Genomic DNA, 27,612 nt, shown 5'->3' with positions numbered 1-27,612 from the left:
AAAATGTTAGGCTTCTAATTTAAGTATACTAAATAGGAGGATTTTATTATTTCCTGAAAAGTGCTTAGAAGGCAAAAACGTGTAGTTTCCTTGTGGCTGTTTGATTTTAAATATATCCTACGATTTACAGCATTCCGGTAATTTTAGCGTACAGTCTCTTCACCAAGTATTTAGTGCGCCTTATTTTCACTGGTTTTATTTTCCATTCTTGGCGGATTTATGGCAATTGTCTCATGATATGCCTGATCAGCTAGAGCAAACTGAATGTTTTTCAGGCTTTAGCTTTGTCATACGTGACATTTAAATTTAGGGGATCATACAATGAATTTCTAACCCTAGGGAGTTTGTTGTTGATCTGTTTGAGAGTTTTCTTTCCAGAATACACAGGACTTAACTCTGTCTCTTACAGTAAGTTAATTAAAAAAAAAAAGTTAATAGAGCTTCTTAAATATGTTAATTCATTCCACAGTCCAATAGTAAGCAGCCACTGTGACCTAGGTACTATGGTAGACATTGTTGCTATGCAGTAAAAACCATTCCTGCCCCCAGGGAGCTTACATTCCCAGTGGAGATCATTTATGTAAGGTATTTGTGTCAGTAAAGCCACACATGCCCTCCTGCCACATTATTTCTTACCAGCTTTCCATTCTCAGGAAGTGAATAAATGGTTTTGAAACAGAAAGCCTGTGTTGGGTGAGGCCAGGCACTATCAGAGGGGAGCTCGCTTAAGTTATTACTGACAGAAGAATTTAGAAATTCACCAGCTTTGATACTATCCATTCAGTTGTAATATTCCAAAGCTACTGAATTTAAAGCGTGTATTCTACCTTCACTTATTAATGAAACTGTTTATTTTTCATAAAGAACCCCAGATACATCTTCTGTTCTTTACATTTACGTTGCTGCTTTGATGTTTCTGTAAGCTTCTATTTGATAAAGACATAATTTAAGCTGTCATGGGTTGATTATTTCCAAATTTATTCAAAAACCATTGTAAGTACGTTCAATCTTTTAGGCACAAAAATAAAAATTGGAGTTTATATATGAATGAGTAGGATAGAGTTCTACTGTAATGGGGAAAACACACGTACATATGTTATCATAGACCTGTGTCTAAGTACTCTGAGGCTATGGAGAAGGTAGCAGCTGTCCTAGTGTCATCAGAGAAGGCTTTGTAGAGAACATGATATTTGATCCTTACTGAAGGTGAATAGGCCTTGGCTAGAGGAGACTATCAATCCAGGCAGAGGGGAATAGAAGGTGCGGGCAGCCCTGAGATGTGTGAGGACATGCATGCGGTCTTGTAAAAGGCAAAGTGATTTAAGGAGGTTGGATGGTACAGATGTATGGAGAGCAGCAGTTTAAAACATTTTAAAAAATGAGATTGAAGAGGTAGTTTGGAACCCAACTATAATGCTAAGTTTGGATCTTATCCCATTGGCGCTAAGCAGCTATAAAAATCAAGCGAAGAGTCAGTAGGACTTGGTGACCAGTTGGCTTTAGGAATCAATGAATAGGAAGCAAGAAGCAGAGGTGACTGCAGTTTCTGGCATGAATGCTGTTTATGGAGAGACAGAGTTAAAGTCTAGACAAGCTTAGGGCATGTTGGATTTCAAGTAGAAGTGGCATTTTCTGGAACATTATTTTCAAAAGGAATGACCTCTCTATAGTGATCTTTTATTATTAGGACCCCTTCAGAGTGAAATTATATCATGTTCCAGTAAGAAATAGTAACACAGTAAAACCTTCAACAGCTGTAACCAGTGTGAGGCTGAAACCTGTCAGAGAAGGAAAGCTCAAATATTTTCCACTAAAAGAAGTGATAGAAAAGTCATAAAGCTGCACACTGTCACAGGCGGAAAACTTCCGAGGCCCAGAAAAAACAAGGCAGTCCCGTTGAGTTCTGGCTGTCACAGGTTTCGCTCTATTATCGTTCCAAAATTATGGAGTAGACCTTCTTATTTTACTTTAAGACACTCCAGATTAGGTTTTTCTCACAATTACAGATACTAAATTCACTAAACCACTGCTCCTGAAACCTAACTCAAATTATGCGATGCTCTAAAATAATCTTTTTGCTTTTAACCAAAACCTACATCAAAGCAGATTTTTTATAAAGTCAGTGTTTTAAATTTGATACAGACCTTGGAAAGTTACAAAGCTTGTTTGTCCATCTGAAAGTCGGAATCAAGACAGACTTGATATTGCAGTGTTTGAAGATTAATTTGTCGACTACTTAGCACAGTGCCTGGCACATAGCACATCACTCTCAATAAATACTTATTATTCATGTATTACGGGTCGCAACTAGAAAAACATTCAGGCCAGCATCTTACTGAACTGACTCAATGAATGTAAGAGGTTTTTCTTTTCTTTTTTCCTAGAGATTACTTCCTTAATAAGAGGAGGAAATCTGTTTAAAATAACAAGTTCCACATGGCTGGCAGTTGACTGTATCATGCATTACATTTTTTTTTTTTTAATAACAGTTTCTTTCAGCCAAATTTCTTATACTTCTGTGAAGTATTCTAAACTCAGTTATGCTCCCAGTAGGCCACTCACCACTAACCACAAGGGGGCAGATACCCAATCATGTTAGTTTGCATTTCTTTTGACATAAATTGGATATTGGAAGAATATGAGGTTTCAGGAGCTTGTTTATTTAAGATGTTGTCACTGTTATTTCTGTACAAATGGCTCCTAAATCTAACTAAATTTTTAACCTTTCTCCCAAGCTCTGAATCTGAGTTTCCAGCTCCCTTCACTTACACATCTCATTAAATCTTAAGCTCAACGTGTCTAGATCTTATCCCACCACATCCTTTGCTTCCTGATTTGTGTGTGTGTGTGTTTGTTTTAAATGAGGATTAAATGGGCTGTATTTCTGGCATCTGATCAACAGTCAACCAATGTTGATATTCTTTCCCTGTTACTGGCGTTGTCATTTTTTTTAGCAACTCAGACAAAGGACTTTGGTCTATCTGTGACTTCTTCACGACCTCTCTCTTGCTGCCCTGCGTTACATAACTGACCTCCATAATAAGTCTTCCATATATGTTCTCTTCCCCTATTTGTCTGGGTATTCACAATGCAGCCCTTACACGTGCTGTTATCCCCTCTCCCTGAACTGGATGTAATTTCTTTATCCTTTGAATCTCAGAAAATGTTTTTGCTTCTCATGGATTTCTACAGTTCTGTCTTGTGTGTTGTCCCAATAAAATTTATCACGTACGATGATGAACTCTCTTTTGAGAACAGTGACTTCCTTAGGCATCTTCATCTCTTTATTTCCTGCGGTGCTTAGTGATTTTTCCATAGCTCATCTTAATTTTTTAGTAAATGATGTACTAAGACTTAAATATATGTGTGCCTGCTAAATACTAAGTATCAATATCACTTTAATAGTCAAAAAAATAGAGCTTTGACAACTTTTTCTGCAGAGGGCCAGACCGTAAATATTTTTACAGTCCCTGTCATAATCACTCAACTCTGCTGTTATAGTACAGAAGCAACTGTAGATAATATGTAAATGAATGGGCATGACTGTGTTCCAATGAAACTTTATTTACACAAACAGACTTGCTGGCTATAGTTTGCTGCCCCCTGCTCTAAAGGATTATTTCATTGGTCATTTGTAACCTTATGTTATTTAACCAGTTGGCGACCTCAGTTCTCAATATATAAAGTGAAGAAGTTAGAGCAAGATTATAATAAAGTTAGTTCAGAAAAAATAGCACCTGCACAGAGAATAAGCTTTTTGATATATGAACTTGACCTGAAGTATGAATGGGTTAAGATTGATCAAGTCTGTATTTTTCATTTATTCAGTTAATATTCATTAAGCCCCTTCCATGCATAAGCCCTAGGGTTTACATAAAAAACCCAAACCAAACTCATTGCCATCGAGTTGATCCCAACTCATAGCAACCCGATAGGACAGAGTAGAACTGCCCCATGGGGTTTCCAAGGCTATAATCTTTATGGAAGCAGACTGCCACGTCTTTCTCCCACACAGCAGCTGGTAGGTTTGAACTGCCGGCCTTTCGATTAGCAGCCAAGTGCTTAACCTCTGTGCCACCAGGGCTCCTTAGAAATTGCATAGACATCTAAAAGGATAGCCCTCACAGAGCTCCCAGTCTAGGAGGGGAGATGGTTATGGGGCACATGCTGTAATCCTTATATATTTAATATATAAGACATAACAGGTGGCCAGTGGAGGGTGCTGGCATCTTTTCATGGACACCCCAAACTTGTCATTATTGATAGATGCGCATACCTTCACCGTACTTCCAAAATTTGGCATATAAAACCCAAGCCATAATTAAAACATCTAGACTTTAACCGTCACAAATGCGTATTATCTGATTGTACTTTCACAGTTCTGGTAGTCACTTCCCGCAGCGCTGGTTGTAGTTCATACTTTTAGAACACTTTTTGTCTGAAAAGTAACCAGCAAAAAGTATGAGCTGTTTTTCTTGGATGATTTTATTTCCATGCTGAGAGAGAGGATGTTTTTTAAATTAAAAAAAAAAAAAACTAACTTTACTTTCTTTGGATCTTTATGAATCATTAATATGAAATATTTTTAAATCATTTTCAGTGAAGAGGTATGATACTTTTTCTTATGTCTTTTTAGAAAAATTAGTTTTGTTTATAAAAAGACCTCCTGATGGTCCTATAACACTATGCTAGTGAAGGGTGAGACCTACCTACCTCTTTTTTCGGCCCACCAGCAAGCAAAGGCCCTCTTCTGCCTTAGAGTAGAGCAGGCCTCCCAGCTCGTGTTATTTGCCAGACTCTCTACTCTGCCTGCCAAGATACCACCTTTAAACCCTAGTTAATTCTGAGAGCCTGGCCTCTTGTTCCCCTCACCCCATAATCCTGCCAGGTCCCTCCATGCTCCTACTGGCCAAATTATCCTCCCTTATCATAAACATCTCCCCAGTTGAACATGTAACCTGTGTTCTCTTATTATATAGCAGTGCTTCTGTGATTTCAGTGTCTATCAATCATCTAGTACAGTTGGTAGAAATATAGGTTCCCAGCCTCCTCTTAGAGGTTCTAGTTTAATAAATCTTACATGGGATCCCAAAACCTGTATTTCTACAATCTCTGCCTCCTAGGAGACCTTGATATAAGTAATGGGACCACACTTGAGAAACTGGCCAGGGTAGTAAGCTCTTTGAGGACATTTTTTGATCCCTTACAGTGTCTAATGTAGTATGTTTTATGTCATAAGCGTTTGGTAGATGTCAGTTCAGTTGAGTTGTTGAAGTTATGGTAAAAGAAATGGGTTATTTGATATTGGGATGGGTTTTTTAAATCAAATATTTTATCCCCTTAAAAATACTAGTCTGTAACCTTTGCCCAATTAAACTAGAAATGGAAAATTAGATGAGCTTGGTTCCAGTTTACATAGAATGATTGGAAATTTTACTTTCAAGATATTCTAAATAGAAAATGTAAATCTAGTTAAAAATTTAAAAATAAAAAAAAAATTCTGCCTTTAGAAAACTGAAGATCTTGAAAGTAAAGGCTATTTTGATAACAATAACTGTGGTACAGTATTAAATAAGAGAACATGAGAAGAATTCCAGAATTTCTACAAATAATATTAACTACTTTCAGATGCCTTGTTTTATGTACATACCTGCTGCTTATGTACATAGCCGCAAACCATTTCTGCCTTTTAGGTTGATCCCTTGCAAATAACAGTGATGAAGGAAGATTTGTGAATAACAGCAGTTTGCTTTCTAAATGTGATTACTTAAACTTCCTCTTGCGTTCCTCTTGGAATTTGCTTCTGTTAATGTCTACCGTGGAGATAAACGGGAGAAAGATGACTTAACTCACCTGAGAATCTCCTGTAAACAACCTTGCATCCAATAGAAGATGCTGTTGTCGGCACTCATCCAGCACATTTAGAGATGCAGCTTCCAATAAAACTTTACTTTAAATGTTTAATTACTGTCGACATTTATAATAAACCTGTGTTGTTTTGATCCATTTATTAATAATAGTTTAAACTATTTGGTCCAGAAGAAATTTTAGCACTTAAAGCCTTAAGGTCATAAAATAGGTAATGAAATTAAAAATTTAATTTACGTACACGTTTTTATTGCAGAGAAGTATGGATGAGTATTCAGGAAAAGATTTCCAAGCATAAAAATATATTTGGGATAAAATTTTGTGGGAGAATTGGAATGAAAATACAAATCCAAGGAGAAAAGGAACAGTATAAAATTCTTAACTATGACAGAAGTGCTAGTCATACACTTTTTAAATGGATCATATTGGTATCAAATTGCCATTGTATTTAGATTCTAGTTGATTCACTTAAGAGTGATGTTACAGTTTCATTTCACATCATCAGTATTTACAATATACTGTAAGTCATATACTTCGCATCTATTTAAGCTTAACAAGCAAAGATGTAAAATGAAATTTTAGATCACTATTTATTTAAAAATGTATGAAAGCATACATTGTTTTCTGAAATTATTTTAGGGTGTGTGTAAGCAAAAATGTATGAAGACTCAGAGTAAGTTTTCCTAAACATAAAACAATGTTTGCTACAAGGATGAATTAAAATCAGGGTTAAATCTGGAGGCTAATAGGTTGTGCCTTTATGAAATATATTAAGTATTAAAAACTACCTTTTGTTGGTGCCTACTATTTTTTACAGTCTCTATTAAAAACTTTACACAAATTATGTTATACATGCATATATTATACATCACAATTACAATTGCATAGAGAACCCTGCATACAGCTGTGTAACTACTGAATGGTGGAACCTAGATCCAAACCCAGGCCCCTCTGCCTCCAGAGCATTAGTGCGCTGTTTGCAATATAGCACGTGCTTCTCAGCACCATAAAGGCCATAATACATGTTCTTAGATTATGCGAAGACCAACCCTAGTTCTTTGTTATTTTGGGATTGTTGATTATTTCTCAAGGTCAAAGTTGTGATCAATGTGAGTACGTGTTCAAAATGGTATTAACCTTTCACCACATTTTGGGGTCTGTACTCAGGAACAAAGGAAACAAAGAATCATTTGAGGACTTCAAACTGAAGAATCACCATGAACATAAAGGAAAATTTAGAGCAGAATGTTAATCATTTTTTATCATCTCAGAAATGACACTCTTCCATTGGTGGAATGAAATTAACTTTCAGCATTCTCCTGGAAACAGTTTTATGATAAGAATTGTATACTTAACTCTAGGCAAGCTGAAGCTCAACTAGTTGGCACAGCTGGGTGAGTGTTTACAGGATAGATGCAAACACAACTATTGAAGCCTCAGCAGCTGTGAATTTGAGAACTTTAATTTGAGGGGCTGTGCTGAAGAATAGATCCTAAGTAATATAATAGTCAAATTCTTTGCAGATTACAAACCTACAGTTTCCCTAATGCTGATCTCATTTCAGATTGGTTATGTGCAATATAAAATGAGAGTTTTCTCTAAAAACTTGGGAAATGTTTTAACCCTTTTACTTGGTATTAGTTCACTAAATTTATCCATGCGAGGTATGTTATATAATATTTTGTAGCCAACTTTGTTTTCTTCACAGGGAATAATGACATGAGTAATTGAAATTTCTAAGTGATTCAATTATTTCATTTCACCCAAATAGCCTAAGCCTCCTGTCTAACCAGACCTTTCACGGTAATTTATTATAAATACCAAAACTGCGTGAATTCTATCTGTATCCCCATATCTACTGTCTACTTAGCCTTGTAGACACCTAGCTTATTCCTGTCTCCGCCGTGTGTGTGTGCGCATGCGCGCGTGTTTCCTAGAAAGGCTTCATCATTTTCACCTTTAGTAAATACTTAATAGTTCACTACTGTGTTTCCAGGACTTTCTACAGTGTCTGGTACATTGCAGTTGCGTAGTAAATATGTGTTGAGTGAGGAATGAATGGATGAGCAAACAGTCAAGTAAAGGAGATCACAAGACCTGTTTTCTATTACCAACTCTTCATCTCCCTGAGTGACTTTGAGTAGGATGTTTCTCTAGAAAACAAGCAACACTGGAATAAGTCCCTGCCAATTCTAAAAATAATATTCTACAGTGTAGTTACACCATGAGTTGGAATCCACTTGACAGCAACTAACAACAACAACAATAGTAATTCATGAACTATTTAACCAACTTTTAAGTAGGCAAAAGTTTCTTTGAGGAACCTTGTATTTTGCAAAAATGATGCTTCCTAATAAAGACTGAAGATGTTAGAGTCTGTATTGTTAAGACTCTGGCATTCAGTTTAGTTGCAGAAGAAATGTATATTTTTGAAAGGTCATAGCCTTGAAAACCCTATGAAGCAATTCTGCTGTGCACACATGGGGGTCACTGTGAGTCAGAATTGACTCAACAGCAACTAATGACAACATATCTTCATTACCTAGCAGACTAGCTGTATATGGTAGACACTAAATAAATATTTTAGAAATTAATTGATAAATAAATGCTTGCAGTGTTTTCACATGCATTGTTTGATTCTCATGAAGTACTTTATCTCTACAAGAGAAGAGTCTTAGGCTCTGAGAAATTGACTAATCCAAAGGAACCAAGTTGATTTTGAACTCAGGTCTGTTTGTCTACAAAGTTTGTGCTTTTTGTGCAAACTAGAAACCCTGGTGGCATAGTGGTTAAGAGTTTAGCTGCAAACCAAAGGTCAGCAGTTTGAATCCACCAGGTTTTCCTTGGAAACCCTATGATGCAGTTCTATTCTGTCCTGTAGGGCTGCTATGAGTCGGAATTGACAGCAACAGGTTTGGTTTTCGTTTGTTTGTTTAGTCTCTTTATAGATCCTAAACATATTAACAAGTTATAGTTTAGACTCCATGTGTGTCAGAGCAGAAGTGTGTTCCACAGGGTTTTCAGTGGCTGATTTTTCAGAAGTAGGCCTTTCTTGTAATGCTCCACTGGGTGGACTCAAACCTCCATCCATTTATTCCACCCAGGGATTCCTCCTGCCATTATGATTAGGAAAACTGAGTCCCCTTAAGGAGTCAGAGCTCAGAAGGACCAGTATTAAGATTGGAACCCAGGCCTTCTGAATTTAAAAGTAGTTGAGATTACTAATGAAGATTAGAAAAGACTCTTAAGAAATGGCAACTAGAACAAGTCAGACCTTGTAAGACCCTCTTTAAAGCACGTTTGAAAACGAGTAATTGGTCACTTTGTTTCACCACGTCCATAGCTTTCATATCATGGGTTAGACTGCTTCTAAAGGGTTGAGCTTTCTCAATTGAGGCATATTTCTGCACTACACAACTCACAACTGGTGCCCCAAGTTAAGCACGTGTATGTCGTCCTTATTGCAGATACATAAAAACCCCAAAACAAAGTGCAACAAACTACTAATTCGATTATTGTGATTTTTTTTTTTAATGGGAAAACTAAGACTGGATAAGAAAGCTGTCACAAAATCTGTTTCTAATGTGACTTGGACATTATGAGTTGTAGAAATTGTTAGACAGGAATATTATTTGGAGAATTTTAAATACTACTGTTTATTTTAAAATAGAAGAGTCAAAACTGTTGAACACCTGTGCCCAACTTGGTTTAAACATTTTAATTTGAGTTTACATATCATTTTTCCTTCTATTATGGGTCTTCATTAACAAAATAGCTTTTTTTCTTCTTTTTTAATATTTTGATTTGAAAGTGAAATTGTTTAATTAGTTCTCTTTCTACTCTATTAAAGTAAGTTTAGGACTTTTAAGTTTGCATTATATTAAAGAAATTTGATAAATATAAATGTAAAATATTTAGTTTATAATTGATTCAGGAACATTACTGAATTAATTATGCCAAGGTGAGCCGTGCTTTTAAAAACATTTAGCTATCAGTTAACAATGAAGTGATTTTTAAGAAGGTTCATTAAATGGAAAAAAAAAAAAAAAACCAGAGGTTCAACTTTGTACTTTTGGAATTAGTTAGATGCAGTTTTAACCCAGAAACCTAGATTGAGAAATAAATACAACTATAAAGAATGTCGGTTTAGTGCTACCTTTGGCAGGTAAGTATCAAAAATTGTAGAATTTTAGAGCTGGAGAAATCTTGATGATTATTTCATCCAGTGACCTTATTTTATAGCGAAAAAATACTGGCATAAGGACTGCTGCTAGATTGTTAAATCTGGAGAATATTCTAACTTAGTTTTAGTATTTTTTAAAGTGTGGGAGGGATAATGATCCAAGGGACATCATGATTAGATGGGAAATAAAGCAATTTGTGACTGTTTTTTTTTTTTTACTCTTGGTCTCTTTGAGTTAGAAGGAATTTTTAAAAAGCACCCTAATTTGCTAATGAAGTGCAGAGAATGAAGTTCAAGAATTTGACCAGTTTCTTTGAAAGTTAGTAATAGAGCCAAGATTAAAAGCACACCCTTGAGTATCAAAATGACTTTTATTTATATAATATCAGTCACAGTAACGCCTGTTTCACCTACTGAGCCATGCTGCCCTCATAGTGCCCCCATGAAGCTGCCTAGAGCAGTGTCAACTAGGGATCCTGGGGGGTGGGGAGGGATGAGCATGTGAAATAACAAGAAGAGAACTCTAAGAGTGTCCCTAAGTGCAAGAAAAAAGACAAATGTTGCTGTCTTAATTCTTCCAACCTGTAGTAGTTTGTCTTATGGAAGCAGAGCCTCTCTACTAATGGAAATTTCAGAAAGATAAAGCCATCCCTTAGAATTCTGTGACTTAATGACTTGCAAAGGAGTTGAACCCTAAAGGTTTCAGGCTGTGCCAAGGTGGACCCTGTAAAATTTGCCTTGAGATAGTGGAAACAGAAATATGACATTCAAAGCACTTTTAGCCTCTTAGAAGTAAATGTGATATAAAATGATGTTGCAGTAAAGTTGGTTGTACTAAAAGTTGTAAGGCTACACTTAAAATGCACATAAGGCAAATATGTATTTCAGCACTTTTATAATAAATGACATTTTTTGTTATTAAAAATTTCATTGACTTTGTCGTTTACTAAAGTTTCTGTAAGAATGTGTAATTATTTTAGGTAAATATAAATGTAAAACCTGATGGATTCATGGTTTGACTAAATAACATTTTCTATGCTTTATCATTTATCCCTCACAATAACTCTCTGAGGTGGTACTGTCATTGTGTCCATTTTCAAGCATGGAAATTTGGGCTTGGAAAGGTAAACGGCTTGCCCAGAATCACATACCAGTAGTGATGGAACCAAAACTTTAACTCAGAGTGTTAGACTCCAAACCCAAGTAACTACTAAAAGTTGCTGCATCACTTAACTAAACTCCAAGTCCATAAAAAGCCACTCCTGTGGTTATTTGTACTTGATAACTTTTCTTTGAACAGATTACATCATTTACTTTTTAATCATGGGTAAATATTAATGATAACTAAGAGTAACCATTAGCGGTAGAAAAATCAAAGAAATTCAGAATTTTAGCTGAAGGATTATTTAGTGAAGTCTGACCTGATATAACAGACTAGAAAGCCAAAGCCCAGAAGTTTACTTACATGTAATAGCTGTGATTAGAAGTATGTAAGGTTTTAGATTTAACATTAAATAAAATTCAGTGATTCTAACCAAAACATTCTTAAATACAGCATATCAGATTTGTATTGCATTTGAATAAAGCTTTTAAAAACATTTCATTAGTTGCAAGTTTCTTTTAAATCTTTGTATTTGCACCCGAAGTACTTTGCATAGTGCCTGCTTGTCACACAAAATAAGGACCACATTTTGTTTTTAATTTTAAACAAGTGTAATCAGTATAGTTTTAGGATTGAAATCATGTATAACTTGTGATTTGGTAATTTTTAAGTATCTCTGAATGTCTCTTTACTGAGAACATATACTGTAGCCTCAATAATATTAGACTTTGATTTCATATAGCTTTTGAAGAGCTAGCTCTCTTTTTTTTTTTTTTTAATTGTTTCAGCTTTGGAAATCTAGATAAACCTAGTAACGATTTAATATTATGTAAAAAAATGAAAGAACTAAAACATTAGGTATACATTGAGAATTATTTACCAAAAACTTAAATAAGTGGAAAAAAATTGGAAAATGCTTCTTAAGAGAAGCCTTATGATTCAGTTAGAATGCACAGAAGGTAAGTTATTGCAGGTGTTTGTAGTATACTACTTGTTCATATTTGAGAAATCAAGTCTCATTTTCTACTAAGAAAAATTTAGTAACATCCATTTTATATTTTACTTTATAAGTTAATCTTATACTTTGGTATCTAATCCAGTCTCACTTTTCTCTTTTGTATAATCTTTTTTTAAAACAATTCTGTTTATTTCAAAGGGAAATAATGTTTAAAAGATGTGAAGCATTTAATCCTTTAATGCTGGAACCACTTTTAAAGTGTTATAAGCACATCTGTATTACATTATACTGGAAAAGAATGTCTCTGTTCTATGTCCTATAGGCACTGGGGTGGCTGGTTTAGGATAAAACTATTTTGCATTTCAAGTTTCTTTTCAACATAGAAAACATCCTGTGATTATAAATGAATAATTTAATTCCAGGGGTGGGGTGTGTGGTCAGCCAAACATAAGTAAAGTTTTGGCTTTATAGTTGTCCTCCCACTTGTCACGTACTTCTTAAATAAGTTTTCCTAGTGGGCTTGACTTTACATTTTTTTAAGCACATCAACATTCCCCTATTTGAAAAGCTGTTGCATGAGACAAACTTAAAACAAAGAGAGGCCACTCCATCAAGGGTTCTTAATAAGCATGTGCTATATGTCTTCCTTAGGTGTGAGTACAAGTAATTTGTTACTGATTTAAAAATACCAAAGTTTGTGACTTATTTACTTTTAAAACAAAATTATAGCAGATTCATTATATATACTAATGATAACTTTTCTTGATCACCTGCATTCCATTGTGCTTTTTTTGGGTGGGAGAGAAAAGGATGGAGTTACAGTTGTCGTCGTTGCTGTCGAGTTGATTCCGACTCATAGTGACCCTATAGCACAGAGTAGAACTGCCCCATTGAGTTTCCAAGGAGCACCTGGTGGATTCAAACTACAGATGTTTTGGTTAGCAGCACAGCACTTAACCACTCTACCACCAAGATTTTAAACTTACTGCCATCGAGTCGATTCTCACTCATAGCAACCGTATAGGACAGAGTTGAACTCCCCCATCGGGTTTCCCAGGAGCAGCTGGTGGATCTGAACTGCCAACCTTTTGGTTAGCAGCCAAGCTCTTAACCACTTCACCATCAGGGCTCCGGTATAGCGGCTGCAGCAGTATATCGACAGGGAACTGCCAGAAATTCAGGCCGGATTCAGAAGAGGATGTGGAACCAGGGATATCATTGCTGATGTCAGATAGATCCTGTCTGAAAGCAGAGAATACCAGAAGGATGTTTACCTGTGTTTTATTGACTATGCAGAGGCACTCGATTGTGTGGATCATAACAAATTATGGATAACATTGCAAAGAATGAGAATTCCAGAACACTTAATTGTGCTCATGAGGAACCTGTACATAGATCAAGAGGCAGTTCTTCGGACAGAACAAGAGGATACTGCGTGGTTTAAAGTCAGGAAAGGTGTGCGTCAAGGTTGTTGTATCCTTTCGCCATACCTATTCAGTCTGTATGCTGAGCAAATAATCCGAGAAGCTGGACTGTATGAAGAAGAACGGAGCAGCAGGATTGGAGGAAGACTCATTAACATCCTGTGTTATGCAAATGACACAACCTTGCTTGCTAAAAGTGAAGAGGACACAAAGCACTTACAGATGAATATCAAAGACCACAGCCTTCAGAAGCATGGATTACAACTCAACATAAAACAAAAATCCTCACAACTGGACCAATAAGCAACATCATGATAAATGGGGAAAAGATTGATGTTGTCAAGGATTTCATTTTACTTGGATCCACAGTCAACAGCCATGGAAGCAGCAGTCAAGAAATCAAAAGACGCATTGTATTGGGAAATCTGCTGCAAAGGACCTCTTTAAAGTGTTGAAGAGCAAAGATGTCACCTTGAAGACAGATGCACCTGACCCAAGCCATGGTATTTTCAATCGCATCATATGCATGTGAAAGCTAGACTGTGAATAAGGAAGACCTAAGAAGAATTGTTGCCTTTGAATTGTGGTGTTGGTGAAGAATATTGAATATACCACAGACCGCCAAAAGAACAAACAAATCTGTCTTGGAAGAAATACAACCAGAATTCTCCTTAGAAGCAAGGACGGCGAGAGTACATCTCACATACTTTGGACATGTTGTCAGGAGGGATCAGTCCCTGGAGAAGGACATCATGCTTGGTAAAGTACAGGGTCAGTGGAAAAGAGGAAGACCCTCAATGAGGTAGATTAACACAGTGGCTGCAACAATGGGCTGAAGCATAACAATGGTTGTAAGGATGGCACAGGACTGGGCAGTGTTTGGTTCTGTTGTGCGTAGGGTCACTGTGAGTTGGAACTGGCTTGATGGCACCTAACAACAACACACTGGTCATGCTGGGCATCCCATAGGATGTGTGTTTTGCGTGGAGACATCATCTGACTTTGGTAGAGATGGAGAAAAAAGTTGGAAGACTTCTGCATGACATTGGTGGGCACGTTCTCAGCTTTTTCCTCTTTGACCTGACAGATAACATTCACATGCTAACATTTTTCCATATGTAGCCCCTATTGAACTAGCTGAAACTCCACCCCTTTTCTCTCTCGTCCCAGAAAAACCAGAAAAGTGAAATGTTATGAAGATGCATCCTCAATCAACTCAAAATTTTTTTAAGTAATGACATGAGAATTTCATACTTTAAGGAATGTTGTTAGTTGCCATCAGGTCGGCTCTGACTCATGGTGACCTCATGTACCACAGAGCTAAATGTTGCCTGATCCTGTGCCATCTTCACAATTGGTATGCTCAAGTTCATTGTTAAAGCCACTGTGTAGTTTGAGTGCCTTCCAACCTAAGGTGCTTATCTTTCAGAACTATATCGGACAGTATTCTGTTGTGATCCATAGGGTTTTTGTTTGCAAATTTTTGAAAGTAGATCACCAGGCCTTTCTTGATAATCTTGGTCTGGAAGTTCTGTTGAAACCTGTATTTTTAAACCATTGAAAGCCTGTCTTAGGCTGGGTTCTCTACAGAAGCAAAACCAGTAAAGCCTATAAATGTATATGGAGAGAGATTTATATCAAGGAAATGGCTCATGCAGTTGTAAAGCCTGGAACATTCCAAGTTGGTGGATCAGGAGAGCGGCTTCTCTCGATTCACGTAGCTGAAGGGCTGGCAAACCTAAGATCTGCAGGTCGGAGAGCGGGGTTCCTGCTCTCAGGTTGTGAAGATTGACAAATCCCAAGATCTGCAGATAAGCTGGTAGTTCAAGTCCCAAGAGCCGGAGATGAGATGGACGAGAGGCAGCCGAAGGATCCAGAGTGAGCCAAAAAGCCAGAACATCTGCTTATATTCTGATGCAGGCCACACCTCCAAGGAAACTGCCTTTCAACTGATTGGCTACTCACAGCAGATTCAACCATGGGAGTGATCACAAGAATCATGGCCCAGCCAAGTTGACACACAATCTTAACCATCACAAAGCCATACTTTTCCTTAATACCAACACGCAAGCCACTGCAGTACAACAAACTGACAGATGGATGATGTACTTTAAGGAATAGTGGTATCTAATTAGGTCCTTGGGTGGCAAAACTAGTTTGCTCTCAACCACTAATCTAAAGATTTGATGGTTCAAACCCACTAAATGTCATCTTGGAAGAAAGGCTCGACAATCTGCTTCTGTAAATATTACAGCCATGGGGCTGTCATGAGTCAGAGTCGACTCAACAGCAGTGGGTAGTATCTAAAATTACCTGTGACACATTTGACATTTATGTCACAATACCAAGATTTATAAACTCCATATTTCTTCAGTTTCGTACTGCTGTCCATTTAAAAGCCCCCAATACATACATACGTATGTATATGTATATAACTTCAAAATAAAGGAAAGTTAAAGTTAATTGTATGGCAATATAAATTTCTAGAAACCATTTTTTAAGTTTTTATAAAAGTATTTTATAACCAACAATTTTAAATCTGTATATTTAGAAATTATCATGGGATAAATAATAAATATATTTTAGGATTTTTGAGTTTTTAGATAATTATTTTATTCAGGAAAAATCCATGGCATATTAAACATAGCTATTTTATAAAAGTTTGTCTGCATTCCTTGCTTGGTATGAAAAATAGCACTTTGTTCTAGGGCTTTCCTAATTTTGAAGTATTTGATAATACTTTCAATGTAGTTTAAGAGTCTCAGTAATAATAGTTCTCCTATCTGGCTTTTTTAGAATGTATTAAACTTATTTTAAGTAAATAACTACTGAATTGATGTGATCATCTTTGTTTTTTAATTTGTGAGCTTTCTAATATTGAAGTGTTTTTTGTTTTCCTTTTTATTAATAAGTTATTATGAACTGGATCCTTGTAAAAGTCTCCTAGACAATTTGAAGAACAAGGTGATTATTGAGTACCCAACATTGCATGTGGTGTTGAAAGGATCCAGTAACGACATGAAGATTCTTCACCAAGGTAAGTGTAAATTTGTTCCTGTAGTGCTGTTGAGTAACTCTATTGCAACTGAAGCAATTGCATGAGTGCCCTAATTTTTTTATATATGTGATTTTCCACTACATTTACTTACTGTATTTACTGTATCACTAATACTCTAAAGAACTAAGTGAATAGATCAGATTGAGTGTCTGGTTATAAAAGGATGTTCTTTGCCTTATTGGACTTCTGTGTGTTTTTCTTTTTTTAAGCTAATAGTCTTTAAGTAATGTGCTGTGTAATTTGTCTGTGTTCAGATAAATTTACTTCCTAATTAAAACTCTTTCTTTAGAGATTCCTAAAATTAGGGTTTACAAAAAATGTTTCTAGTGTCTTACCTTCTATAAAGAGGCGATGTTACAAGGAACATTATCTTTAGAATTTTGGCTGCATTGCCTTGACCCTTTATCTTCTTTGAAACCACGGATTTTATTTTCCTTGTTTTTGTTTCCTTGGTCATATTCCTTAGCATTTTAGTGGGTCTTTAAAAGTAGATATTTTTCCCTTTTTGGTGAATAGTGGAGTTGGAGGAAAGGAAGTTTCAGAACTGAAAAGGTATTTGTGTATAAAATTACTTTGTGTATAAGTGTATAAAATTACTTATCCATGTTTGTGACTACTAAATTAAAATAGACCAATTGTGTTTCTGAATGCAGGGTCCTAAAGGACAGATAAAAGTCTTCAGTAATTGCTTTAAAAAGAAAAGGAAGATTATCCAACTTTACTGAAAACCATTAGATAGAACTTTCAGCTAAGAATTTTAGGTACAGACCAAGCTTCATTGTAACAAACTCCAGAGGACAGTAGAATCCTTGAATTGAATTGAACTTTTTTTTTTTAATAATGAATGTTACTTGAAATATATGGTTCAAGTTTCATTGTTAAATACAAGCATTATAGGCTATAACAGGCAGTAACCTATGTTGTGAGTTTTTCTCTGTACCTGTATATAGCTTTTTCTTTACCAAAAGTTAATAGGAGAATTTTTTTTCAGAGTAGCCTAAGTTTTTGTCAGTGCCACAATTTCAAACCAAATTTTAATTAGCAAAAGCAAAGTTCATAATAATAAATTAAGAATCTCTAAATGTTATATGGAAACCCTGGTGGTGTAGTGGTTAAGTGCTACAGCTGCTAACCTAAAGGTTAGCAGTTCAGATCCACCAGGCGCTCCTTGGAAACTCTATGGCGCAGTTCTACTCTGTCCTATAGGGTCGCTATGAGTTGGAATCAACTCGACAGCAATGGGTTTTATGGGTAAATGTTATATTTATTCTTGACTATATATTTTGCACAACTTGACAATATTCAATTTTATTTTCTCAAAGTAAATTAGAAATTTCAGTTTTAAATGACCAGTTTCACTTTTTTAAGGCTGTTTAAATCCTTACTTCTTCCTTAATATAACTCACATACCTCTCTTTCCAAATGTCGGTTTCAGAGAAATTTGTTTAGTAATGTGGGTTACTAGCCAGGGCAAACATTGTCTGTGTAAATAAACACAGCACACACAGCTTCTCTTTCACCTTGTTTAGGAATGCATATTGAAGTAAGGCTTCCTGTAAGGAAGCAAAAAGAAAAGGCTACTTTGCTAGTGTTATTTGGAACCTAATTAAGTAAAATGTATTTTCTGGTGGATATGTGATGCTTGACTTATGTATAGGAAGCACAGGTGTCTAGCTTGTGCTTTCAGTATAGAGGATCACTTAGAGCTGCTGAGCAAAGAATCTGAAGAGATTTTAGGGATCATACCAGTGTTATCATGCCATAAGGACACACACCTAAATATAACGCCAGGTCTTCCTGTACGTGCATATCTTAGTGTGAGCACCTCACAACATTGGATATTTTGCAGGATGCAGGAAGGGATAAATAAGAACAGGACATTTTCTTTGGAAAGCCTTGAAATTTCTTCCCTCTCCAGAGGCAAAAAATGTTGGGTTTTGATCCTGAGTTCATAGTACAAGGTGTTTCTCTTCTAGTTTTGTGGGGAAATACGGTCCTGTGCTGAGATTCAGTAGTTTTCACACTTGGTAGTTATTATAATGTTTGTTTTGATTATAGATTGCCATAATTTACTTTTTCAAAAATCAGCCTGTGCTGACGGGCAGCGGGCAAGTTTTGTTTGTTCGATTTTTGCTTTTTAAGGAATGAAGATGGTTGAATATAAAGGGTAAGCAGTCAGGGTAGCACACTGTAACGGAGACGTAGAGTTCTGCTTACTTACCCACCTGAGCATGGGAGGTGCTCAGAATGGTGTTACTTGCTGGCCAAAGAATCACAGATTTAAATCATTTGATAAAAGCATGCTGCGTTTCAATCCAAAGAATGGAGCCAATTAAAAGAATGAAACTGGCAGTGTCAGTAGGCAAATAAATGGAAATATATTTCCCCAAACTGCCAAATAGTACAAAGCTCCATTAATTTAAAAATACCAGCAAAATATATTTCTCAAAGAGCCCTGGTGGGCAGTGGTTAAGTGCTCAGCTGCTAACCAAAAGGTCGGCAGTTGGAACCCGCCAGCTGCTCTACAGTGGTAGAAAGATGTGGCAGTCTGCTTCCATAGAGATTTGCAGTCTTCGAAACCCTGTGGGGCAGTTCTACTCTGTCCTATAGGATCACTGCGAGTTAGGATCAACTCGACACCACACAACAACATTGTCCTAATACAACAGATTAGAAAATGATGCTGCCTTTTAAAAAAGAGTCAAACCCAAAATTGATTATTTGAATTAATGGAAATATCTGGCATAGCAGCTGCTTCTATTCAATACATCAGTCGCTTGTTGGCCAATAAATCCTTTCATCCATTCTCGCTCCCTCTCTCTTCCCCCATTCCTCCTTATTCTTTTCTTCCTTTGTTTTTGTGTGTGTGTGTGTGTGTGTGGTGGGGTGGGGAAAGTGAGGGAGGTGGATCTCAAGCACAAGAACACACGTGTAGACTTTAAAGTGCTGAGGAAGCCAGAGGAGAAAACAACTAACTTGTTATATCATGGAGACAGTTGAAGAGTTCTGCCACAGTTTATAAAATTCCGCAAGAACAGGGACTGTATCTTGGTTGGAATCTATTTTAGTGCCTTACTAACAGAGCTGTTGTTGTTAGCTCCCATCGAATTGGCCTCTGACTCGTGGCGACCCCACACACAATGGAACAAAACACAGATGGGAAGGGCTCTGTTAGCACCAGTTTGGTTGCTGGTACGGTTTAAAATCTAGGCACCGTCAGCACACCCCAAGGAACTTGGCGGTTGGAATACGAAGCAAAGGTGTAAGTTTATGGTTCTAGCATCAGTTCGTATTAACAGTGGGCCCTAGAGCATTCACTCTCCCTCTGAGCTTTATTTTTCTTACCCTCACGGGGGAGATAGATAACTGTGAGTCTCAAGCAAAATAATCTGTATTTCAAACTTAGCAACTTCCAAATTGTTTTTATATATTATTTCCTTTTGGCTTTATAATTTTAAAAAAAAAAACAGTTGCCATCAAGTCGATTTTGGCTCCTGGCAACCCCATGTTTGCAAGAGTCGAACTGTGCTCCATGAGGTTTTCAGTGACTGATTTTTCAGAAGTAGATCACCAGGCCTTTCCTCTGAGATGCCTCGGAATAGACTCAAACCTCCAACTTTTGGTTAGTGGCCAAGTGTGTTAACTGTTTGCACCACCCAGGGGTGCTAGCTTCATAATATAGCAAAATTAATAGAGACGTCCCCGTGGTTCCCATTTTGCAGATAAGAAAAAAAAACTAAAAGACAGAGTGACTTGCAGTCATAGTGATTGAGCAAACGTTGATTGGGTGCTTACTCCATGCTATGCTGTGGAGATGGATATAGGGAGGAAAAATCTAGTCCCTGTCCTCAAGGAACTCAGTTTAGTGAGTGAGTTTGCTGTCTTGCCCATTCTAGGCAAGACAAGAGCTTTGACTCCAGTTCTGCTCTGATTCTTCTTTCTGATGGAAGGAAGGAGATGGTGATTAGTCATCTGTCGGGCCACAGTCACTCAACATACTGACCCTCAATTTTAAGTTTAAAAAAAAAAATGAAATCATGGAAAAATTTATTCCAACCACAGTTGGCCAGCCTGTATGATCATAGTGATCTATTCAGTGCTGCAAGTATGGGGTCATAACCACACCGTGAAGTGACCATTCCTGAGTCTTCCACAGAATCAGGAAGGATGTTACCTCACAGAATATAATTGCCACTTTCAGACATCGTTTCTCTATTTATTGTGGCCAGAATTATGTAACTTGGCTGCCTGGCCCCCCTGAACAGTGCTGCTGCTATGCATCGGAAGTGAGGGGAGAAGAGGAATAACAACAGGCTAAACAGAAACAGTATAAACACTTGACTCTATGTTTACTTTTTTTTTTTTTAGTGAAAAGTGAATCTTCCAAAAACTTTGGCAGTGAAAGTTGATCATTTCTTCTGGAAGAAGGTGACAATTCCCAGACAGTTGCAGAGGACTATGTATTGGCTGGCTATTGGAAGATTGGAGCATTATCAGTGGGTGATTGGAATTTTTTATTTGTCTGGAAAGTAATTAAAAAACCTAAAAATGATTTTTTTTTTTTAACAAGATGCATTTTCTAGTCTCTTAAATTTACTTGTAAGGCCCTTCTTCATATTAACAACCCTGTTTTGTACCTGATCAGTAGAAAAAAGAGAGCTTGTTAAATCCTGGCTTTTAGCATGCTTAATTCCATAAGCTGAAGTCTTTTTTATTTGTTAGTTTAGTGCAAGGTCAGCTGTGTTGGCCACAAAGTTGGCATCCTCTGTAGTAGAAGCTCACTGAGCAAGAAGGCCTTACAACACACTGTCCAGCCGCAGGATGACTGATCCTCGCCAGTTCTTGTCTTTGAGGTTTATATGTAACCTTTCCCTCTTGAGATGACTGATGGGTACTGGTAGTAGCCAGTACAGTGTCTTTGTAAAGACTCGATAAATACCATTAATAATAATTTCTTATATTTGCCTAAGAAAATTATTGGCTGTACATTGCTATTTGAACCATCAGTGCTAATGAATTTAGACTTTTATGCACAAAGTGAACTGTATCTTACTATGAATTCTGTGCCTTTAATTCCGTTTCCACTCCACCCTATTACCACACAGGGATATTGTGATGGCCAGTGTTGTGCTGTTTTGAAGTGTCTAGCAATAACTAAAGAAAAAACATTTGGAACTCTTCAATTTGTTATTGAAATATATATGTGTGTATTTGTGTGTATACATGGTTTAATTTATACCTTATGGCAGCTCTGTGTGCATTTTGATCTCACATATTGAAATTAAAGTTCCCTAATTTTATTGGAATTTATACAGTTATGAAATCACAATGTGACTGTAAAAGAGTAAAAGATTATTACATCTGTATTGCATCGGTGTACTTAATGGTCAAGAAAACAGTGACAAAATTGGACATTAAAGAAAGCCATTTTTAGTTGACAATTGGAGTAAGTTTTAGACCAAAAAGAAACCAGAGGCATTAATTAAAGGGACTTGGAAAAATTTGAAATATGAAAAGATAATGGGAAGATGAGCTTAGGAGAAACTTATAAGACAGAAATATATATAACTTGGGGTAGAAATTGTAGAAGAAAATCCAAAAGACATAATGCAAAAAAAGAAAAAATAAGGCCTTGTGATTTCAGAAATATGTGTATGTATTATAAAGCAAATTCAAGAATTGTCTGTTAGAGTAATTTGTTGTTTATGATATTACTGGAGAAACAAGTTAATGGGATTTCAGAGAATTCAGACTCAATCTGAAAATGAAATTTGTTGCTCTGAAATAGGCAAGGAATAGGATGGAATTGAATTAAATGTGTCATAGAGTTGTTATTGGGGAAAGTGGGATAAAGTACACAAAAAGAACATGTGATCTGAATATCAGGGTGGAGAGGAATTTCCTGACAGTGAAATCTGTTATGATGTAGTCTCGTTTCCAAGAAAAGTGTTGAGTTCCATCCTTTCTAGAATTTAAATTGAAAACTGGACAAAAACCAAAGGATTTATCCTGTACTTTATCCCATCCATTAGCGGGGAGAAATACCACATGATATAATACATCTTTGCCATCTCTATTTTCTAGAATTCTCTCAGACTTTTTAGTTATAGACTATTCCTTTGGAAAGAATTTAACAAGCAGAGTTTCCTTAACTATCAGCTCCTTTGATTAATATGCACATGAATTCCCACAGGATTTATAATAAACATGTGTTTTAGTGAATAACCATGTTACAGTCTTGGAGGGGGTAAAACTGGAATAATTTCACTTAGAGCCCTAGAGTTTTGTCACATTAAGCCTAGTTTGTTTCTGGAGGCCCTCTCCAGTTTTGGATTTTTGACAAATCCTCATAAGTAAACAAACTCCTTGACCCATGTTAAGTTCAAGATCCTGCGTTTTGTTGGTGAATCAAATTTTTAAAGGAGAAAAGCTCCACCTGGCCACCTTTATTTTTTAAACAATGATTTCAAAGAGAAGGTACACCTTTCATAATTGCTAATTATGACATAAGGGATTAATAGCCATAAATTACAATAAATTTTGCACCTGTTCCTATTATAAATATGAATTAAAGAGAGTTACTGTAATAGATATTTAAGATTGCAAAGTGTGCCAGTTTGTTTCCTTATAGCAAGTAGTAGGATTTAGGTTTCACAATGTATATTAAAATGCCAACAATTTCCTATATACATTTTGTTTAATTTGTTTGACATATACTGTGTGTTGTACCTGATTTCATATTACTCATCTAAATTTTGCACTGAGATGCCTAGCCTAATTTGATCACAGCCTACTGCATTAAAAAGAGAAATAAAAATCATTAAAATTAAGTTTATTTTAAGGTAGATGTGCACCTTTAATTAGTAATCAACTGTCCTTCAGTTGCAAGTGACAGAAACCCAACTCATACCAGTGTCAGCATGAACGGCAATTTTTGGCTCATATACAGGGAGGTCCAGGCATCTTACCATCTCCCGTACTTACCTCTGATGTTCTTTTTTCCAGATTGGTTTTCTCTTCCAGGCAGACTTTCTCTTTGGGGATGTTCTTTTTGGAGTAGGTGTCAGTAAGGTGAAGATGGTGAGCAGCAGTGATTGATAGTTTCAGCTTACATTATCACAACCGATGGCCCAAAACATAGCAAAAAGAAAAACCAAACCTGTTGCTGTTGAGTCAGTTCTGACTCATGGTGACCCCAGGTGTTACAGAGTAGAACTGTTTAATAGGGTTTTCTTGGCTGTAATCTTTACAGAAGCAAGTCACCAGGTTTTTCTTAAATAGTGCCACTGGGTGGGTTCGAACTGAGAACCTCTAGGTTAGTAGTCACACAAAAACCATTGGCATCACCCAGGAACCCCAAAAACATGGCGCAAGGTATATAAATTTTCTGGGAAGTGCTTTGATTTTGCCCAGATTGGATCACACTCCATTCCTGAGCTGATCAGGTCAGGAGTTCCCCCAAAGGAAGGAGAAGTTATCAGAGAAAGGAAGGTGTAGAAAGCAGGAGAGGAAAGGTGGTTACTGAGAAGACGAAAGTAACAGATGTCAACTGTACCCCATTTGACACCCTTTGCTTTAGTCGGAGCCCTGGTGGCGCAGCGGATGAGAGCCACAGCTGCCAACCAGAAGGTTGGCAGTTTGAATCCACCAGCCACTCCTTGAAACCCTATGGGGCAGTTCTGTACTGTCCTCTAGGGTTACTATGAGTCAGAATCGAATCAACGGCAGGGGCTAGGTTTGTTTTTTTTTCCTTTAATCACTCCTTGTTCACTGTCTCCACATGACCATATTCTACCTATCTTGGAATAATAATTGCCATGGACCTCCCACATAGAAATCATAGTTAATATTTGCACTGTATTCCTGTCCCATTTATAGCCACTGTCTTAAAGTCCCCACAAATACTGAATTATAAGTTGCTAGCCAAACCAGCCTTGTTTGACCTCACCTAGGACTGAGTATGCCCATGTCTGCAAATGACCGTGAAAGCACTACCAGTATTGTTAGCAAATAGGCCAATTCTCCAATAAGGAATCTGTAAATAATGAGGATCAACTGTAATAATAACAGTAATAAACTAACATGTATTGATCACTTACTAAATGCCAAGCACTTTATGTATATCAACTCATTTAAAATTTCTCGAAACAAATCCAGTAAAATAGATGGTACAGTGAAGCCCTGCAGTTAAGTGGGGTACAAAAAATTCAGTAACAGGACACTGAATAAACGCAAAGCCCTCAAGTCGATTCCGACTCATAGCAACCCCGTAGGATGGAGTAGAACTGCCCCATAGGGTTTCCAAGGCTATAACCTTTACAGGAGCAGACTGGCACATCTTTCTCCCATGTAGTAGCTGGTGGATTCAAGCCACTGACCTTACAGTTAGCAGCTGATCACTTAACCACTGCACCACCAGGGCTCCTTATTGGATGCATATTACAGGCTTAAATGACAGAGTAAGCCTGTGCAATTAGTTTTCCAGGTTCCTATAGTGTAACTGTAAGATCCCAAATCTATCACCTGGTAGCAGATGTCCATTCAGGCCAAAATATCCATGGAGACAATTCTGAGTCAGTCATAGGGCTAGCTAGTACTTCCATGATAACAGAGTGAGCTAAAGAATCTCCCAGGTAGTTGTTGCCCATTTCATAAGCCTTATCTGGGATTAACCCACCCTCTGCCTCACCACGTCCTGGGACAGCCCATTGTTTCCTCACCCAGCTTCATTCTCCCTTTCTTATTCCTCACCTTTACCAAGAGATAAGAATTTGAGCCCACATGGGTTTGAGAACAAGGGATAGGTAGAGAATGGAGGCCAATTCATGTTTTTGTGGGGAGCAATATTGACAGATTACTATAAATCCATTTTACAGTTGATAAAGTCAAGGCATGTAGAGGTTACAAATCATTCTTAGACCAAAGTTAATAAATGGTGCATAAATAAAAATTGGGTGTTGAGCTGGGGTCCAAGGGGTAGGGAAGATCTCTGGGTTAAAAAAATAATTAAGTCTTTGTTATAGATTGTTATCTCCTAATTGTAGCAGAGCCCCTGACTGATAAGAATAACACCAATAGCTAAAAACTTAAATAGAACTTAGCAGTAGTTAGGCATCATTTTACCCACAGGTACAACCATTAAATTACTGAATCCTCATAATTGCTTGGGGTAGGTACTGCTGTATTTCTTTGAATCTAAAATGTAATTGACAGTAAGGTATGCCATTTTATGTAACACTGTTCTTGTTAGGTACTGTCAAGTCGGTTCTGACTCATAGCACCACTGTGTACAACAGCGAAACACTGCCCAGTCCTACGCCATCCTCACAGTCCTTATACTTGAGCCCATTGTTGCAGCCACTGCGTCACAAAGTGTTATTATGTAACACAAAGAAAAAAATGCTGCCAGTTAAATTATAATACCTCATGCATGCAAAAGCTGGACAATGAATAAGGAAGACTAAAGAATTGATGCATTTGAATTATTGTGTTGGCGTAGACTATTGAATATATCATGGACTGCCAGAAAAACGAATAAATCTGTCTTGGCAGTACAGCCAGAATGCTCCTTAGAAGCAAGGATGATGAGAGTTTGTCTCACATACTTTGGACCTGTTATCAGGAGGAACCAGCCTCTGGAGAAGGAAATCTTGCTTGGGAAGTAGAGGGTCATTGGAAGAGAGGAAGATCCTCAATGAGATGGATTGACATACTGGCTGCAACGATGGGCTCAAGCACAGCAGTGATTGCGAGAATTGTGCAGGACTTCCATTCTGTTGTACGTAGGGTCGCTATGAGCCGGAACTGACTCGATAGCACCTGACAGCATATAAAAAGCTCTTCTAGAGATTTCAGCAAATCCAAGACTCCATCAATTGTAATACACACTATTTTATATACCACTGTGAGTCGGAATCAACTTGATGGCACTGGCTTTGGTTTTTTGGTTTGGTGATGGTTAAGATTGTGTGTCAACTTGGCTGGGACATGATTCTCAGTGTCTTGTCAGTTGTATAATGTTGTGGTCATTTCCTTGTTGAGATTTGATATGTAATCGCCCCATAATGGGATCTGCTTCGAGTAGCCAGTCAGTTGAAAGGCAGTTTCCTTGTTCGTGTGGCCTGCATCAAGTGTGGGCAGATGTTCTGGCAGGGCTTGGGGGGCTTTTGCTCGTTCTAGATCCTCCAGCTGGCTTCTGCTCATCTAACCTCCTGTTCTTGAGACCTGAGCTAGCAGCTTAACTGCAGACTTGCCTGCTGATGTTGGGTTCCTCGATCTTCACAGTCTGTGAGCAACAGCCCTACTCTCTGACCTTGGATTCAGCAGCCTCTGTGGCTATGTGAATCAGCAGAAACCTCTATCCTGACCACAGAATTGGGACGTTCCATCCTCTACAACCGTGTGAGCCATTTCCTTGATATAAATCTCTCTCTCTATATATATATTTATATGCTTTACTGCTTTTGCCTCTCTAGAGAACCCAGTCTAAGACAACCACTAAGACCAAAAAACATGGCCAGTTGGTTGTGTGATACATTCTGATGTATGTAATATTAAAATATGAAAAATTGCTTAGAATTGATGGAATAAGGTGTTTAGATAAATTTTTTTATCATATCACTTATACTTACATGAAAAATGTATGTGAAATTAATTGATTACGACTTTTCTAAAACTTCACATTCAGAGTCTGATTCCTGCATTGCTTCACAACTCAAAGACCTTGTGAGTAGCAGTTCTGAATGGAGTGCTCCACTGTTGTCTCTGGGACTTTCTTCAAAGTCCCTACACCCATCCTGCAAGTTCTGATCCAGGTATTTTCTTGGTCAGGTGTTAACAGAAGGCTTTCAGGCAAACGATCAGGACAATGGTTTGTGAACTGAAATACTAAGGGGTTGAAGTGTCCAGTCATGCCACAAGAAACAACAGGCAGCTCTGCATATGCACAGGCAGGGACAACTACATCATGACTGTGGCCTGGCCAGCAAGCATTTTAAGACTGCAAAGATTTCAGAGATG

The 27,612-nt window shown here is 37.2% G+C and overlaps 1 protein-coding gene across 4 annotated transcripts in view; it reads left to right on the top strand.

Moving 5' to 3' along the window:
- The window catches only part of ZNHIT6 (zinc finger HIT-type containing 6), a 76,609-nt gene extending 49,436 nt beyond the window's left edge, over positions 1 to 27,173 (top strand). For 3 of the 4 annotated variants that reach the window (XM_049879672.1, XM_049879671.1, XM_049879669.1), the window contains 2 exons: positions 16,448 to 16,572; positions 20,962 to 27,173. In XM_049879672.1, coding sequence (XP_049735629.1) covers positions 16,448 to 16,572; positions 20,962 to 21,002 — 166 coding nt within the window. In that variant the 3' untranslated portion in view covers positions 21,003 to 27,173. Of the gene's footprint in view, positions 1 to 16,447; positions 16,573 to 20,961 lie in introns of those variants that run through there. The other variant, XM_049879670.1, reaches the window with a different exon arrangement.
- The last annotated feature ends 439 nt before the right edge of the window (positions 27,174 to 27,612 follow it).

This window comes from Elephas maximus, chromosome 3 (assembly GCF_024166365.1).
Source record: "Elephas maximus indicus isolate mEleMax1 chromosome 3, mEleMax1 primary haplotype, whole genome shotgun sequence".
Lineage (NCBI taxonomy): Eukaryota > Metazoa > Chordata > Mammalia > Proboscidea > Elephantidae > Elephas > Elephas maximus.
Note: the sequence above shows the minus strand (reverse complement) of the source record. Positions and strands in the feature narration are given on the sequence as shown.